General features: G+C 38.1%; 1 protein-coding gene and 1 long non-coding RNA gene across 3 annotated transcripts in view; one reads left to right on the forward strand and one right to left on the reverse strand.

Moving 5' to 3' along the window:
• LOC120541313 overlaps positions 1-14,874 on the forward strand; it is a 64,484-nt gene extending 49,610 nt beyond the window's left edge. For both annotated transcript variants that reach the window (XR_005635984.1, XR_005635985.1), the window contains exons 2-3: positions 2,910-2,945; positions 14,117-14,874. This is a non-coding gene — a long non-coding RNA (uncharacterized LOC120541313). The remainder of the gene's footprint in view (positions 1-2,909; positions 2,946-14,116) is intronic.
• The window catches only part of gatm (glycine amidinotransferase (L-arginine:glycine amidinotransferase)), a 30,383-nt gene continuing 16,335 nt past the window's right edge, over positions 5,185-19,232 (reverse strand). The window contains exons 5-9 of the mRNA XM_039772812.1: positions 18,767-18,904; positions 14,882-15,046; positions 13,424-13,487; positions 9,396-9,512; positions 5,185-7,324 (exon numbers count right to left, since the gene is read on the reverse strand). Coding sequence (XP_039628746.1) covers positions 7,212-7,324; positions 9,396-9,512; positions 13,424-13,487; positions 14,882-15,046; positions 18,767-18,904 — 597 coding nt within the window. The 3' untranslated portion in view covers positions 5,185-7,211. The remainder of the gene's footprint in view (positions 7,325-9,395; positions 9,513-13,423; positions 13,488-14,881; positions 15,047-18,766; positions 18,905-19,232) is intronic.

A 19,232-nucleotide genomic window follows, 5' to 3' on the forward strand; every position in this document is an offset into this window, starting at 1 on the left:
AATAATGACAAAGCAAAAATTTGTTTTCAGAAAGATTTGCAAATTTATTCAAACATAAACTTTCATTTAAGTATCGAGACCCTTCAATCAGTACTTTCCCAAAAAGAATCCAGGCTGCTTCATCAAAGTCTCTACAAGCTTAAGCTCTGTGATACTGGATGGGAAGTGTCTGTAAATGAACAAAATGTGAATTTCCCTGTTGAACTGACAAAGTTTATCTAATCTAATGTAATTTAAACTGCCATCTTTGGGTCTCTCCACACATGGTCTGTGGGGTTAAGTCTGGTCTTTGGTTGGACCACTCAACTGCAGCGTTTTTTTGGCTGTACTCTTCGGGTCATTGTTGTGCTGAAATGTGAAGTCTGAGATGGAATACACTCTGGGGCAGTCGCCTCCCTCCACTCCTCATACCTCTCTGTTTGGCTACATTCATCCTTCCCTCAATTCTCACCACTCTCCCCATCCCTGAAAGCACACCCAAAGCATTATACTGTTTGCCACCATGCTTCAGTGTAGGGATGGTGGTAGGCAAGTGATGAGCTGTGCCAGGTCTTCGCCACACTTAGTGCTTGAGATTCTACCCAGTTTCATTTTTATCGCAGTAGTGTAGGGAATCTCTTTTTATTTCCCCTCATGCTCTTGGAGGCCTTTACATTCTTTTACTCAAATGTTGCCTCTGTCTAGCCACTCTACTATAAACACCTGTTTAATGGAGTGCTGCTGAGATGATCACCCTTTGAACAGGTTCATCCCATCTCAGCAGAGGACTACTGAAGCTCCATTAGAATGACCAAAGCTTCATGAATGGCTAAGTCTAGGAGGAGTTGCGGTAGTTCCAAACTTCTTCCATTTCACAATAATCGAGGCCTCTGTGCTCCTGGGAATGCTGGAAGGTTCCATCCTGTTTCCCTGTTTGATGCCTCACAACAATTTTATCAAAATTGTCTACAGATAGTTCTGTCTTGGTTTTTATCCTGACATGCATTGTGAAATGTAGGACCTTCTATGCAAGAATCAAGTTCTAGAAATCTCTACAGGAGAATTAAAGCAATAAAATTTATTTCTATAGCACATTTTTATACAATGAATGTAGTACAAAGTGCTTTACCAGAAGTCAAAAGAGATGAGGGTGCAAACCCCAGAGTGAATGTTGTGCCAGGGAAGGTGGGCCACAGGAGCAAATCCTTAACAGCAGCCCTAAGGCACCAAGAGATTGTGTTTCTTAAATGGTGGGTAGCGAAATCCTTTATATGTTCTACAACTCTGTGATAGCCACTGTGGTGTGCTAGGCTCCTACTATCACTTGGGAGAGTCCTGCCAAATCAACACACTAGATTAAGAAAATAGGCTCAGTTATGGGACACACCCTTGACCCACTAAAGGTAATATTGGAGCAGAGAGTAAGGACAAAGGTGAGTGCCATTATGAACAGTGCTGCACATCCTCTCTGTGACACACCAGCATCGAGGAAGTTCAGCAGAAGTGTGTCAGGAAACGTGGCTGGGACTCCTTTATACCTGTGGCAGTACACCTTTGTAATGCCTCACTGTAGCCACGCTCTTATTAGCCACATCAGAAGTTGGGGAAAAAAATTCGGACACACAGAGATCCCATTTTAATCAGTTCACAGTAGCAATAGAGGAGGTGCCTGTCTAAGCAGTCTGTATATTTTTCACGTGTCATTTGACCTGTACATTATCAACTAAAGAATAAGCATTCTCGGTTCTTATCAGTCCTGTGCAAATGGTACCTACTGAACCTGTTATCAGGTATGGTGGCTTTATCAGCGATTTTGTGACTGATAACTGTACTCCATACGTATTAAGAGCACTGAATGGCTTGATGTGCACATGCTGTACTACTTCACATCAATGAGATGCCACTTTGTGGTATACTGTAATTCGTATGGCATATGCATTACAGTCAAATGTGTACATTGTAGTAAGTCTGTTTACAATTTTGATGTAACTGGCTATTCAGTGACTCCATCATATGGGAACATAATACTCATTAAAGCGTATAGAAAGAAAGGTACCAATAGATTGGGTGGGTAATTCTGAGAGGGAGAATGGTCATGATTAAAAACCGGTGTTGCTTGATAGTGGGGACTGCAGGGTTGGTTTTCACACAACATACTATTTACATGTATATGAAAAATAGCCCATTACAACACTACCAGTGAAAGTCTTGGGGAGTGCGTATGCGTCCATGACACATTGGCTCTGTTGATACCAGTAGAGCAGTACTATTCAAATGACATGCAATATCTGCACATTGTTGCCAACTCATTACATCCCTTCATGGTAATGGTGTATAAACTGGAGGAGATGCTGCATCTCTAAAAGTAAAGAAATGGTTCAAAGTGCATGGCAGAGAATTCATGGTAATGAGATTAGCTGCCCAATCACCAGTCTTCCATCCACTGAGTGTGCGTGAGATGGGATGGAAAGCTCTTGGTGATGCAGCTGTGTTTAATTGCCCTAATTGGGTGATTTCTCAGTGGTGTTGGTGTAAAAGGAGAGTCAGTTAGTGTGAGTGCCCCCTCTTGTCTCAGAGTGGTACTGCGTACCTTAAGCCGAGCCAGGACAGTGATTCCCAGGCACACATGTATGACTATATAATATAAAAGAAGAGCAAGATGTTGGCCAAAATCCACTTTTCATAAAACAAACAATGGAAATGTAATTATAGGTCTAAAAACCACAAAATACACAAACAGACACATACAAGATTTTTATTACGAATATAATATATTGCTGTGTGGTGGGTGTGTATATATACAGTATGTAAAAATATGTACTTAGTTAATTAAAATGAACTATCAAAGCCCACCTTATCTATCTGCTTGGCATGACTGTTTTACATAGCAACAATGAACATTTTGTATTTTTTTTCTTCTTTTCAATCAGACAAGCTCTCTTCTTCATCATTTGTATGCCACTAAGGTAGGTGTAGCTTTGTTTTACACCTCTTGTTTCATGTCACAGTTCATTGGCTGATAAAGCATACAAATGTTTAGTAACTGAGGGAAAGGTTGCATGTCAAACATCTAGAAGGAAATAAGGCTACTTTATAAATTTTATGATGCTGCCATTCATTATATAATAATTAAACTCCAGCTCTGCTGTATACACCAGTGCATTTTGTTCACAGTGAAGGTGGCATATAGGGGCACCCTGTCACAATGTATATTTCAGAGTCTAATGTATAGATGTTTAGTGTAAATGTAAAGCACAGGGTACAATTGATTTGTATAAATAAAGTTTTATGTATTTTAATACAGTCTTGTCTATCATGACATGGTATATGGTGATTGGACCTGCAAGTAAGAATTTCCCTGCACTCTATGCAAGTGACAATAATACTGCTAACTACAAATAATACTGCTGTGCACACTAGTAAAAGGGTGACATTATTACTGAGGCACTCTGTTTTTTATTTCATACTAGCTGTTTAAGCCTGTGCTGTTAAAAGTCTGGGCTCCTAGAAACTATTGAAATCGTCAGGAAAAAAAATTGAAATGCAGAGTCGGTGGTTTCATTTTGCGGACGTGCTCACCCCTTTTGTCTATCAACAGGTAAGCGAGTGTCTCTCTCCTTGGAGGTTTCGTTTTGCTGATGTGCTCGCCTCACTTGTGTATTAGCGGTTAAGCGAGTTTCCATCCAACTCGTTAACTTGGGGCCGTCTTGCCAGCTCTTTGACCTTCATGCTGTAGCCTCACGTCCAAGCTGGACAGACAGGCATACTTCCACACATAGACATTTTTATATATAAGCTAGTGTCTTTAAGGGAGACCATTACTCCAGGTATTTTTTAAAGCAGCATAAGATAACAAGAATGCAATACAATAGAACCTGGATAAATGATAAGAAAACAAAAAACAGTTCAGAAATTCTGCACAATCCTGTTTTTGCTCTTAAGGCATACATTTGCTGTTAATATTTTTTTGAGCTCCAGAAAATAAACACAATTCCTCAAGACCCAATTGAGTATACAGCAGAGCTGGAGTTTATCATAAAATGCATGGCAGCATCACATATATACCACACACATGTTCTATTGCCTTCTAAAGCTTACTGTAGAAGTTAGTGGACTTTTTCTTCACCCAACTGGTTCGATAGTTTCAGTTAATGCAGCTGCCACATACCTCCAGGATAAGGGGTACAAATCTTGGCCTGGCCACACTCTATGTGGAGTTTTATGTTCTCCCAGGCCTGTGGCATTTCCCTCCTGGCACTCTGAGGCTTGACTACTAACACACACAGAAGGCATGTCACTGGCATGTGATGGCATTTTTTTTTTTTTAAATATTCCAGGACAAACCTCAAAAGAACACACTTGAAATGCTTGCTAAATGCACAAACCTCTGTTCTTTTACAGTTCTATCTGAATGACTAGATATGTGCAGCTTAATCATGGGACCTTATGCTCAAGGCACCTTTTTCAGATGGACAGTTATTTTCTGTCAAACATCTAATCACGTTTAGATGAGAGTTAATAAGAGTTTCAATGTGTAACATGTGAACTTCAAAGACTGGAATGAAACGGCAATTCAGGGACATATGGAGATATTTTTCAAAGCTGCACATCCCATTTGTAGTAAAGAAATCAAACTATTTCAAAACTATCAACATGTTTTTGGTTTTAATATCCCTAGACTCACTTTATTCTCCTTTTCTATATCTTTTTGGTATGCCTTGAGATGCCTCACACACGTCCTTGATAAATAGCCTCCTCATTTCTAGTGGCTTCTAACAATAATTTGTATAAAAGTAACTGTAAGCTGTTTTGAGTGTCTGTTTGTTTCAGCCATTTTTGTGTGATTGGTGGAACATTTTCTAGATTTTACCAGAAAGCAAAAGCTGAAATTCTGCACTCTTGTCTCACATTCACCTTATAATCTCTACCCCATATGTCTTCAGTGTGTAGTAAAAACAAGTGAATTAACCTAGCCATTCCAATATTTTTGGAGGGGACTGTGTGTTGTTTATTCTTGTCAAATACTCGTGGCATAAGCTTTGGCTATCAGTTGCCCTGAAAATGAATTAAGCAAATGGTAAAAACAAATAAAGACAAATGAGACAACAATGCAAAATATTACATCACAAATAATTAGACCAAAAATAAATCTAACAAGACAAGTTTTCTCATGTATGACACAGAAAAAAGAAAGCACACCAAGGATTGTTATTAAACAGGATGGCATCATTTATTTTTAAAATTGCAACCAAATAAAAATATTTTATATTTTTGAAACCAGTCCCTAATAGCAAAAACATTGGCATGCACTAAAAAATGTTGTGATTGGTGGCTTGTGCAGTACTACTACAAGTTTTTCACTCGTCTTTTTCCTGATAAGCAGTTTTGCTACTGGACTGGACTTTTCATACCACGTACTAAAATGGCACATGAACTCAATGTTCAAGCAAGGAAACGTTACATTCTGCATGGCCAATCCAACAAACAAGTCATGTTTCTCCTAGACTATAAACAATCTCAGTCTGAATCAAACTTAAATAGGAAGATGTGTTGTAAAGTAACAGCTTTCAATACTGATTTAGTAATTGCACTTGTAATTTTAAGACTTAAAGCAGTTTAACCTACTGGCATCAGGAGGGAAAATTAACACTTGAATTGGTTCATTGTCTTGCAGGTTTAATTGTTTTTGTCATTTTTTTCTATTTAAAATGGATGAGAAAAGGCAAAGTTTGTTTAAGTTATTTGTAGGCTTATAACTTGCCATTTTATTTAATAGGCTTCAAATTTATTAAATGCGGTAGGTAGATAGTACTGCCACATCTAGATATTGGCCTATAGTCAAACTTGTCAGCCAACTCAAACATGGGATTGTCTTTTGCTTTTTATAAATTAAGTGATTTGATCACCAATAATAAATATGCTCACAAAAAAAAGGGAGAAACAAACAAGCAAAGTCATTTACCTGGCTGGGTAAGCGGAATGCTATAGTCAAACTAAAACAGTATACAGTGTAAGGGTCTGATTTATGCTTTATGGTGTATGTTTTTATTGAAGGGTGTGATGAGTGAATGGAGGAGATCACGGGTGGGAGCAGCAGGATGGAGGTTTCTCATTATGATTGATGAGTTTATTATTTATAATGACATGAAAAGCTTGGGATTTTGAGACAGCATTGAGGTACTTGAGCTATGGTACAAGTATCTCACAGGGATACACCACAGCTATCTGTCATGGTTGTTGTATTAGGCATTTACAACTGATACAGTACTTCATCTGCTCAGGGAATTATTTATCATTGACAACCTTCACAACATCTCTTAAGTAAAAGTACACATCAATTTTCTAATACAAGCCCAGCCTACCCTGTTGATCCTGTAGTCACCTAGATGTTCACCAGAAGAAGCAGCCTGAAAGCTGAGGAAGGGCTTTAGCTGCTGCTGTTTTCCCTTTAAAACAAGTTTGCTCAATCCAAGATTCTGGAAGAAGCAGGACTTACGATTTGATGGGCAGGATTTGTTGCTTTCTTTCTCTGACATCTTTAGATAACATGCACTCTAAGCACATAGCTGCCTTTTTGAAGTTGTAAGAAGGTAAGAGCTTGTTAAATATGACATGGGGCATTTCAGAGGTTTTATCAATCAGAAAAAAAAGCTTATATAAAATGAAGGATAAAAAAGTTTTAAGTCCAAGGTTAAAAAAAAAAAAAAAACAGTAAATGATACAGATACCTAATACAGGTAAAAATATAATATAGACCTTAGAAATGCAGTTAAAGACATGATGTAATTTGCACCTAGAAAATGACACTGGGGCCTGTTTGTAAATTTCTTGAAAAGAGACAAAACAGTATGCCCAAAGGGAATACACGTTACAATTTGCTACCTTCATTTCTTCTAACTGAACACAAAAGGCAGATAAATAGCGTTAAAAGGTCCCATTTCAACACCCAGGAGGGACACTGAAGTGTATATTTCTGAGATAATAACCAGAAATGTTGATCAGAAAAAAAAAAATGAAATCAGCTTGACCAGAACTTTCCAAGCAGCCAGCCAGACGGCCACAATCACAGTGGACCAAGGAGTGAAATCATGCGAGGAGCTTTCAGAATGAGAAAGAATATTACATTTTCACATCACAGCTCATGCAGCAATTTTTGGCAAAATAGAAATCATGTCTGGTAATTTTTTTCAACAGCTGTAAAAGTAGAATGAAGCCTCCTCATTTTGTCTGGGTCAGTTGAAGTATGACTGCAGGGTACCTCGGCGACGGACATCACATGTCCAGCAGTGAAATCCTCCTCCCAAAGAGTTTGCATGCCGAATATTTACTTTAATGGTTTTTATCCCTAATTAAAAACAAAACAAACAAACAAAAAAAAAAAAAACTTAAAACCTGAAGCTCAATCTAAAAATCACCTTTTCATTTACAGTTCACCAGATATGCTGCCTTGTATACAATATATTGTCAGTTTTCACTACTTCAGCCAGATTCTCCAGGAGCATATAAATCCTCCCAATGCCATTTGGCTTCTTTCCACCCTTAAAAGAATATTCCACCCAGAAATTATATTTTGTATATGATACTTACCTCATGTGTTTTGTGGTGATAACCAATAAAAAATATTACATCATGTTTTTATGGAGCATGAAGATAAAAATGTTTATAATATGATACAGGCCAATGGTGACCAATGCAGTAAATGGCAAACAATATGAAAACATCCATGGAGAGAAAAAACAAAATTCACATGTTGCATAATCCATGTCAGTTATCAGGTTGCTCACAACATGCAAAATATATGCATGTGGCTAAAATATTGTTAAAAACTTCCAGAAAAATCAAAGCACATTATAAACCGTGAAGACACGTCACATGAGACTGACTTTTTGAACTGAAGAGTTTCATGACTTGTTTATTATGTGTGTGGATTTTTCTAGAAGTGTTTTTTTTTTTAAATGGTATTTTGGCAAAAAATGCATGTGTTTTGCATGTTATGCGCAAATGGCTGGATAGATGACATGCGATTATGCAACATGATGACTCCAACCGCACCCCCATAGATGTTTTTCATATAATTTGCTGTTGTACAGCATTGTTCACCATTGGCTTACATTATATTAAAATTTTATTTATTTTAATTCTCCATGAAAATGTGATTTCAATTTTTCTTGGTCATAATTATAAAATATATCGGGTAAGTAAAATATAAAAAAATATTTTTGAGTGGAGTATTTCATTAACCTCTTGATTCACTGCCAGGAGAACACAAGGGGAGGTGAGGAAGTGACGGGATCAGCGTTTTGCCAGACAGAAGACCCATGGATGAGTCTGGCTGGACAAACGGAACTGGAAGGGACTCTAAACCCAGCTCTTAGACATTCTACTGTATTTATATAAAGCTACTAAAACAGAAAGGATGCATACTAAGTTAAGGAAAGTGGATTTTGGAAAGAATTGGAAAAAACGATGCGATTTAAGAAGTGTTATGTTCTTAAAGAGAAACGCTGGCAACATGCTTAGTACCGCTGAAACATCACCAGGGATGCAGGCTTAACTCTTGGTATGGTTACTGTCTGCGTGATTTAAAGAGAATGTGCAGTTCAACAAACACATTGTCTTCTTGCATTTGGCGTAATGTCCATTAAGGGGCTAGACGAGATTGCACCATCTGCAGGAGTATTGATGAGCTCTGGCAGACCCTCAATTTTCTCCAAAGTCACTGACTTGCTAAAGGTACTGTTTTAATAAATAGTCTAATTTGGTATAAACTAAACCTTGAAAAGGGGTTCTGGTTAGCAGGTGGAGTGACATCACCGAGCTACTCTCAAAAGTGGCTAACATGAATCCACTGTAAGGCATACTCGCACACTGATACAGTCACCATGATCACGTGTGTTAATCAGTGACATTATGGCAGCTATTTTCTTTCCAGAAGCACAGTAAGATTATTAACTCTTTTGACATCTATTAGAATTGCCAAAGTCCACCTAAACTGTCAACTTTTTTTTTATTAACATATTTCAGAATTACCAAAGCCCACCTATTGATGTTTTCTGCTATCTATTTTTAAACCATTGTCTCTATTTATATATTTCTGGAATCTCTGGCATATTAACTTTCTGCATATTTTGTGTTTGTTTCTTTACTGTTTCATTTGAACACATTAGAGCTTAATAAATTCAGACAGATGCTGGTCATCTGTATAGTGAAAATATCTCTTGTGAGCTTCACATATGGCCTTGGTAATTAGCTTCATTTTTCAGGTTAGCGATGTGGACTGTCATTACTTTTCACTACTATGTACTGTTCTCTATTTTGTATGGACAACAGAAGTAAATCCACAAAGAGGGCACCCTAAAAATAATTAAAGCAGTACAAGGGAGGGAATTTAATAAACAAAAAGGGCAAAAGCTCACCTAGCTGTTCAAACACTTTCTGAATGCTGGTTTCATTGGCATCTACCATAACACGTTTGTCATCCAACATCAAGACATTCATTGACAGCCACTTAGAAGACATCCACAGTGGGTGATCTGTGTGCGAAGGATAAAGAAAAGAGGTAAAGTTAATCACAAATTTTAATTTAGTTTTTGCATTACGGTATATTGTGCCACCTGTCATGAATAACTCCCTAACATCCCTTTATTCAGGTGCTGTATTTATAGAGATGCTTGTTCACAGTAACATTAAGAAGCACTTCCAGGTTTTGTGAAAAGTGCACAGGTGGAAGACAACACAATAAGGCAGCAGTAAAATCTGAACAGATTAAAATCCCCGGTACTGAGTTTTGAAACATGGGGTGTCATCACAGGATGGTGCTCTAAATATTTACATAACCAGAGGCATCTGCCAACCTTGAATTTAATTTCTTGTTTAATTAAATGTCCTGGTTGTATGTAACTTCAGAAACACAGTGTTTTATAACTTTAAAAGATGTGCATTGTTGTTAAATCACAGTACTTGCTCATTTTTTCATTATTCTCCTCCCCTTTAATAACAAAGTCTTTTACCAAAAATATGCCGCCATTTAAATCTATATACTGTATTTATGGTGCATTTTTCAAAGCCCACTTTATCCTGAGCAGGGACATGGGGAAGCTGGAGCCTACACACACATACACACAATACAGTCATATGAAAAAGTTTGGGAACCCCTCTCAGCCTGCCTAATAATTTACTCTCCTTTCAACAAAAAAGATAACAGTGGTATGTCTCATTTCATTTCCTGGGAACATCGGAGTACTGGGGTGTTTTCCAAACAAATATTTTTAGTGAAGCAGTATTTAGTTGTATGAAATTACAACAAATGTGAAAAACTGGCTATGCAAAAATGTGGGTCCCCTTGTCATTTTGATGATTTGAATGCCTGTCATTGCTCAATGCTGATTACTTGCAACACCAACTTGGTTGGATGAGCTCGTTAAGCCTTGAACTTCATAGACAGGAGTGTCCAATCATGAGTGGTAAAAGGTATTTAAGGTGGTCAATAGCAAGTTGTGCTTCCCTTTGACTCTCGTCTGAAGAGTGACAGACAGCATGGGATCCTCAAAGCAACTCTCAAAAGATCTAAAAACAAAGATTGTTCAGTCTCCTGGTTTAGGGGAAGGCTACAAAAAGCCATCTCAGAGGTTTAAACTGTCAGTTTCAACTGTAAGGAATGGAATCAGGAAATGGAAGGCCACAGGCACAGTTGCTGTTAAATCCAGCAGGTCTGGCAGGCCAAGAAAAATACATGAGTGGCATATGAGCAGGATTGTGAGAATGGTTACAGACAACCCACAGATCACCTGCAGAGACCTTTAAGAACATCTCGCTGCAGATGGTGTATCTGTACATCATTCTACAATTCAGCACAATTTGCACAAAGAACATCTGTATGGCAGGGTGATGAGAAAGAAGCCCTTTCTGCACTCACACCACAAACAGAGTCACTTGTTGTATGCAAATGCTCATTTAGACAAGTCAGATTCATTTTGGAACAAAGTGCTTTGGACTGAGGAGACAAAAATTGAGTTATTTGGTCAGAACAAAAAGCGCTTTGCATGGCGGAAGAACAACACCGCATTCCAAGAGAAACACCTGCTACCTCCTGTCAAATTTGGTGGAGGTTCCATCATGCTGTGGGGCTGTGTGGCCAGTTCAGGGACTGGGGCCCTTATTAACGTCGAGGGTCGGATGAATTCAACCAAATATCAAAAAATTCTTCAGGATAATGTTCAAGCATCAGTCACAAAGTTGAAGTTACGCAGGGTTTGGATATTCCAACAAGACAATGACCTAAAACACAGCTGGAAATCCACAAAGGCATTCGTGCAGAGGGAGAAGTACAATGTTCTGGAATGGCCGTCACAGTCCCCTGACTTGAATATCATCAAAAATCTATGGGATGATTTGTAGCGGGCTGTCCATGCTCGGCAGCCATCAATTTCAACTGAACTGGAGAGATTTTGTATGAAGAATGGTCAACAATACCTCCATCCTGAATCCAGACACTCGTCAAAGGCTATAAGAGGTGTCTACAGGCTGTTAGATTTGCAAAAGGAGGCTCAACTAAGTATTGATGTTGTATCTCTGTTGGGGAGCCCACATTTATGCACCTGTCTAATTTTGTGATGCAAATTGCATATTTTCTGTTAATCCAATAAACTTAATGTCACTACTGAAATCCTACTGTTTCCATAAGGCATGTCCGATATTAAAAGGAAGTTGCTACTTTGAAAGCTCAGCCAATGATAAACAAAAATCCCAAGAATTAAGAGGGGTTCCCAAACTTTTTCATATGACTGTACATACATGTATAAACATTTATACATACAGTATACACACAGTGGACCCTACCTGGATCACGACGCTTTCAGTGTAAGCTGCAGCTCCCACACCCCTGAATTGTCTTAAATAGGTAAAAGAACATTGATATATTTCTCTAAAACACTTTTTTAAAATTGTAATTCATGAACAGCACACTGGAAGTAAGCAAGTAGCTGTTTCTTTATTTATACAATCATGACTCCAACAGCAGGTACTGTGCAGTAATTTTGCCCCCCCTCCCACACCATTCACTTATTTACAGTCATGTGTCTTCTTACTTGGTATTGTAATGTAATGTTGAGTGCTTTTTAAAATGACCTGTATGTAAAATGTCCAAGTTTATTGAAATGTTTTTTTTACAAAAGTATAATCAAGCACTTTGTGGATTTTTCTGGTTCTAGACTGAGAAAGAACAAATGTGTTTAATGAAGTTAGTACAGTATTACTTAAACATTTTTAAATAAGAACCCATTTTAGGCATCCTATAACAACTCCTTCACACCCTGATGGGATCTGAGCACAAGGATATGAGCTTCTAGGCTAGCTGGCCAAGTTTCCTCATCATAAGAAATTAGTTCAGGGAATTTCCAACCCCAACTCCTCACTCTCACCTGTTTATCCACCCTACTGTGGCTGTAGATGAGAGTTTCTGTTTTCCAGAACCTACAAAGCTAAGTGGGACTAATGAATCAAAGGGAAAAAATATTAAAATTTCATGTTTTTCTGTGGTGCACAATACTTCTAATATTTTTTCCTAAAAGGGGAGATTTCTCAGTGAAAATGTGGATTGGGAAATAGACAGCATTTCAACAAAATTAATTGTGTAAGGGTTTGTACCAAGAAACAAATATCATTAAGAAAATGAATTGCTTACACTTGAAATCACCAAATTCCAATTACATATTGTGACTGGAGAATATTGAAAGAGATTAGGTCGTTAGGTCTTTAAATTCAGCCTAAACAGACTGAGATAGATAGACGAAAGACACAATATATAGACAATAAAGTCATTACTTCAAATATTGGATAAGAAAGACAGTAGGTATGTTATAGAAAGATGGATTACCAATAAACAATTACCAGGAAAAAACTGCTATTTTTATGTACTGTTTTAACAAAAACGGTATAAACCGGGTCACATCGTAAACCAGTTAGGAGAGATTTATTTCTTTTAGATGGCCTTTTATCCAGTATTGTAAATAGTGTTTTGAATGGACATTATTTAATAAAAGAAGGGTTCTTTAGGCTGCTTTTGTTCCTAGACATTCAAGGCCATCATAGTTTGACTTTGATGTGCCCCATTGTAATAGTTGCATGGTATGGTAATGCCCAAAAAATATAAATTTTTAATAATGCACAGTAAAGAAGTTATTTTTAATAGTATATGCTAGCACATGGCCTGTTTACTGAACAGCAAACTACACAGACTTACTTAGTCTACCAGTACTTCATATTTATAAATGCCACCATAATTCTGCTGTGCATTTAATTCTGCCTGTGAGAACTGATGCAGCTGAATAAACAACATTAATAGATCCAGTTATTTTGAACATTTTGACAAGTTTTGCACATTTGTAGAACATGGCACAGAAAATCACAAAAGTTACTGCAGCATATAATACAAATAACAACTCACCATCTGGAATCAGAGGTATTGGAGGACGGATCACAGTCCAGCCAGCTTTCTTGAACATCTCAATCTGAAAACAAGACATGCAGCAATTTATTATTTTATGTGAAGATGCCTCAAGAAGCAGCAGAGAACATCAAAATGAATAGGTTTTAAAAGTTTTGTAGTTTTAAATATTTTTTGAAGATCAACTTTACATACAGGTGGACTAAGAATTGATTTGATTTTCTGAAAGCGCTTAGTCAAATACAACATGTCTGACAATGTGTGGGTGACACATTAAATCAAAATCTGTTTTTGCAGTCTTGATATGTAAGGCAATAACCATGCCAAGCTGGCATAAACTACATTCACTGGTGCACAAACTCACGCATACCAGACTTATTTAGAGCTATCAGTTATCCTTATTAGCACATCTTTGAGATATTGGGGGAAATGCCTCTTGAAAGCCCACTAAGACATACAGAAAATTTGATCAAACACAGGTTCTTGGTGTTGAAGAGCAGCAACCCTTACCAATTCAACACTGTTTGGTTCAACAGAAAGAAATGAATATATAGTACTGAGTGGCCAAAACAGACTGCCAAAATGTCATAATTTACTGTTGCTAAAAAAGTAGCAAAACTTTTATAACTTTCTTTAGAAAATGTCAAATTTGAATGACACACTTTAATGGGCATTAATGTGTTTAATTTGTAGCTCTACAAGCGTGTTGAAAGGACACCAAGAAACTATTGGACTGGGAAAGACCAAGCATAATTAAATCACTGAGAGACCCACCATACACTGGTAACTGAAAACTACACTACGAACTACATTGGGTAAATGTGGGCCATCAAAGGCAGTGAGAAACGTTTTTGTCTATAAGGTACTCCTGAAGGGAAACTAATGAGGCACCAAAATCGGAGAGAAAACTTCAGGTGACAAGCATAAAGCTGATGTTGCTCCTCTAAGTCAGCAGAGGGCAGCAGAGGACCAATATTTTGGAAAGATTTCACTCTGCTTCTAATTGTTGAGAGTCGGTGGCTAGAAAGAAGCAACTGTCCTTTAAAATATATGCACGAGGTCATCTGCGCACTGGTCCAAGCACTGACACTCTTGGGAGTCTGCAAGTGATTCACAGTGCCCCTGTGAGAAAGCTGGAACTGGCTTAAAAAGGTTGTTCCCTGCTGCATACCAGTTCAGTCTAGAAATAGGCATGCAATTGGTGGGCAAAGGCTTACTGGCAAAGAGGGCAAATATGAAGCACCTGACATAGAAGATAGGAGACATACAGTGTGGTGTTTAAAGGTAAAGAAAAGACTGCACAGTCAGTTAAAGAGCGATCTGGTATTAGACAGACAGAACAAAGATGGAAGGCTTTATTTTGAATTAAATTATTAAATTACAAACGCCTATCTCTTCCCTTCCCATACCATATATTATAAAGTTCATCTGATTTTTAGAAGATGCAGAATCTCTTACCTGATGACACGGGCGATCTGGGTTGGAAAGTACCAGTCCAGGCCCGATAATGTTAAAAGTGGCATCAATGTGCATTGGATTAGGGTCTTTGAAAGAAATGATATGAATTCTGTAATCTGGGGCAAGGTGCCTACGCATCCATTCGATGCCCATGTAGTTTGTAACCTGTATAAAAACAAAAATGTATACTGTCAGGCTTTCATAAATCTGGGACTTTGCTGCATATCCTAACATCCATCTCCTGCATTCAACATGGGTTTTGAGCAGGATCTCCCACTGGACCTTCTGGGTACCTTTTGAACGGAGTGAACAAACTGGCACGTGACCCTGTAATTGTGTAAAGCTCACTTGGCCACAAACCTTTTACCTAACTGTGCTACACAACATACTAACCAGTCCAAGATTTGGGTTCCCAAGGATAAAGAGCAACAAAATTGAAACTCTCTTATTTCCAAGGCTATAAGCATTTGAAATTCTGTTAATTGTAGGGATGCTGCTGCATTCTGATTTATTGTGTACTATTAAAGGTAATTATTCTTCCTTGTACAAATCTTGACTGTGTGTGCATATACAATAAAACTGGTTGTTACTTTTTGTGTCTTGGCTTATTTGTTTGTAACTGTGTAATATTTTATGTTTAATACTTTCCTAATGAAAACAAATTTCCTTGGGATTAACAATCTACCCAATTTTGCCTAAAATAAAGGCAATTTGCTTTGATCTATCTTATAATGACGCTCCCAAGTAAAATACTAAGGCACCATTTGAAGTTTGTCACAATAGTAAATTCAAAGGTGGCTGGTGGCAAATCCACTACATATTGACATGGAATACTTGTAATCCATTTGACTTTTATTTAGAAAATTAGGCACTGCATGGCTAATTAATAAAATGAGCTCCTTCCCAAAACATCTTGGCGGTGATCTCATCAGACCTGCCTCTACGGCAAAGAATCTTGGTGTCATTTTTGATTCCTCTCTCTCTTATTCCGCCCACATAAATCACATTAAGAAATTTTCTTACTTTCACCTCTGTAACATATCCCGTGTTCACACTTTCCACTCCTTTTCTAATGCTGAGAAACTTGTCCCTGCTTTTATCACATCCCACATCAATTATTGTAAATCGCTGCTGGCAGGTGCCCCTTCTAATCTTATATCACAGCTCCAGCTTATTCAAAACTCGGCTGCAAGAGTCCTTACTCGAACCAGCAGCAGCGAGCACATCACACCCATCCTGCTCTGCCTTCACTGGCTCCCTATGTCTTACAGAATCAAATATAAAATTCCACTAATAACCTACAAAGCCTTAAATAACCTCGCACCAAACTACATCAGTGACCTTCTCCATCACTGTGTGCCTGACCGCCCCAATAAGGTCCTCTGATTCTGGTAATCTTGTTGTGCCCCACACTAATCTACACTCCATGGGTGACAGCAGGGCCTTCAGCTGTTTAGCGCCCAGACTCTGGAATGACCTACCGAAATTAATCAGGTCAGCCGACTCCATGAATTCTGTTAAAAAACAACTCAAAACTCATCTGTTCAGGAAGGCTTTTAGTTCTGCTTGACTTTATTACCCTTCTCTCAGTTTACCTTCATGTCAAGATGCTCATGTAACCTGTGTGTGTGTGCAGACCATCAATTGTGTTGTCTGTTAGGCTTTTCTCTGAATTTACTGTCTTAATCTTCTTTATTTATTTGGTTTGTACAATGCTATATACTGTATACCCAGCCATTCTTTCTTATATTCTGTAAGTGCCTTCAGCATGGGAAAGGCGCTATAAATATAAAATGTACTGTATTATTATTATTAATTTAATGGAAGATCAGAAAAACATAAACTGCTTGTACAGGAAGACAGACAGATGCACGTCTAAGAAGTATAGCAATGAGTATCTTATAAGCAGCGCCATTAATTTATTCATTGTGTTATTTGTTGTTTAAGTCAGGAGTGCAACAACAATTGTACACTAAGCTAAGGTTCATGTGGTCTTCCCAAGTTGACGCCAACAGAATCTAAACATTTTTTAATTGCAGAGGTATCACCCGCTGCACTCAGGTACCAATCCAGTAGGTGTGGTGGGTGCAGCAGTGCTCTATCGGCGCATGCGCCCAACCTCCTCCTCCTCAGTTTATGCAATATAATTGTCCCTATTTTGTATTTTCTTCAATAAAAGTTTTTTGTCATATGTATTTTGGAATCATTTGGTTTTGTACTGGGTGGCACAAATAAATGACTGTGATTTCACAGACTAGGAGAAGACAGGCTGCGACTATCCCTACTTATTACAATAATATATTAGAATTCTACTTTCAAGGCACTCTGACCTAGAATGAAACGGATGACAGAATCCAAAACACTGTCTATGAAAGTTGTGCTTTTACTTATAACAGAAAGGGTGAAATTAACAAAAATAACTCTTCTTTGTAGAATAGTCAGTTCTGACTGTGTAGGCATTTTTCATGGCTACCAGGGTGAGATGATTCCCTAGAAAACAGGTAGTGCAACTAAGATTTAAGGGACAAAAAGACAGAGAGTTAAAGCATGTGAGGGAGTTTGAACGTGTGAATAGCTATGGCCTGCAATAGCCCTACACAGGACTGGCCACCCGCTCTGACTCCTGAGGCACTGGATTTGGAAAATAATAAATTAAAAAAACAAAAACTACAAAGTGGCAGCCATCCTACTCGAAGATATTGACATGCTTAGGCTAAATCAGCTCTCTCTCTTTTAACATTGACCATTGTTGTTTTAATTTTAATTAAATCATTGCTTTATATTTATAGTTTGAACTTGAAGACCCTTTGGGTTTTGACCAACTTTACCACATTTATGTTATTTTTCACTCTCGTCCACACAACCGTATCACTGCTAAAGATGAGAAATGATACAGTCCTTAAATGCCACACGTCAGACACTAATTCTTCCCCAATGATTAACTTTGGTACGAGACAGGACAACTCTGGTAACATCACCAGGGCTATCTCTCCATCTCAGGCATACAAACTGTATGAACAGAATCCTTTCTTCTCTCCCAGTAATATTAATGGGATACAGTGCGACACTCCCTGTGTGTATGCTGGGTGCCATGTAAAGGCAACAGAAAGCGGGAAAATCATATTAGCCCAGCTGCCCTCAGGGGTGCCTAACCTTGTCTTTAGAGACAAACTGGGGACAGGTAGAGAAGATAAGAGATTGGAACATCATCTTCACAATTACAGGATTCATTTTCCCAGTGTAAGAACATATGAGATCACATTGTCCTTTTAAAAGAGTGGGTAGCTTGAAAGCCAACAGGATTACCAGTTAAGGACAACTTGAGGCTCAGGGGTTGCCCTGGAGTGCAGGAGCTACCAGATGATGCTCTAGCCTGGTATCCTTGTAAGAAAAAACAGTTGTGCAGCCCCAAATGCCAATCTGTGAATTCAGGGCTTTGCTGGAAATGACTCCAGAATGAAGTTTAAAATCACTTCATGCTAGAAGACACTGGGGAGCCTGAAGTTGGCAGAACAGTGTGAAGTTAAAGTTAACAGGCTTGGAGGAAAAGGCCAGTGTTGAGAGAGGTAGGAGGGTAGATAAGGAATGTTTTACAGTAGTTTTAAAAGGTAGTTAACTGAGCAAGCCAACTTAATAGTTAGGCGTTCAACAACATTTGAAGCAGCCTTAAATTGGGAGGAGGGTCTTTGTTTTCTTTAATTCACAATGTATTTTACACACCTTTTCTATATACTGTACCTCCCTTCTACATTTTATCAAATAACTGACCAATTTGGACACATCTGGTATTACCCTTCCTCTTGTCACAAGATAGGACTTTAAGTCCATCAGTAAAATAACAGCCCAGTAAATGTACCTCACTTGCTCTGCTATATAAAGACTTGCCTGGCTCCTTTGTACAAAAATGTCTCTCCCGGCCCGAATAAAATCAGCAGCATCAAAGCATGGCTCAAACTCAGTGGTGACAAACTTCCCCTGTGCAGCCAACTTATGTCTGTCTTCCACTGTACGGATGGGATATTCCTGAAAGATTAAAGCAAATTGTTAAGTTCATAAAGATTGGTTTCTGTTTTGTGAATTGTGTTTACAATCTGACAAAGTAAGAGACAAGAAGAAGGAAACACACAGAAACCGAAAACACTATTACAATACAAAGCAGAAGAACAAAATGTCTGCCTACAACAAAAACAAAGTGAAGGAGCCTCAAGATACTCATGAATTATTTAAATGGTTACAGAAATACTTAATGGCCATCATAAGGTGAATATTACATTTTTTTATTGAGCTAATAGCTTTATTCATATCCATTTACAGAGTACACATAAACTGTTTGAGATACAGTAGCTTATAT

This window comes from Polypterus senegalus, chromosome 12 (genome assembly GCF_016835505.1).
Source record: "Polypterus senegalus isolate Bchr_013 chromosome 12, ASM1683550v1, whole genome shotgun sequence".
Classification (NCBI taxonomy): Eukaryota; Metazoa; Chordata; class Cladistia; order Polypteriformes; family Polypteridae; genus Polypterus; species Polypterus senegalus.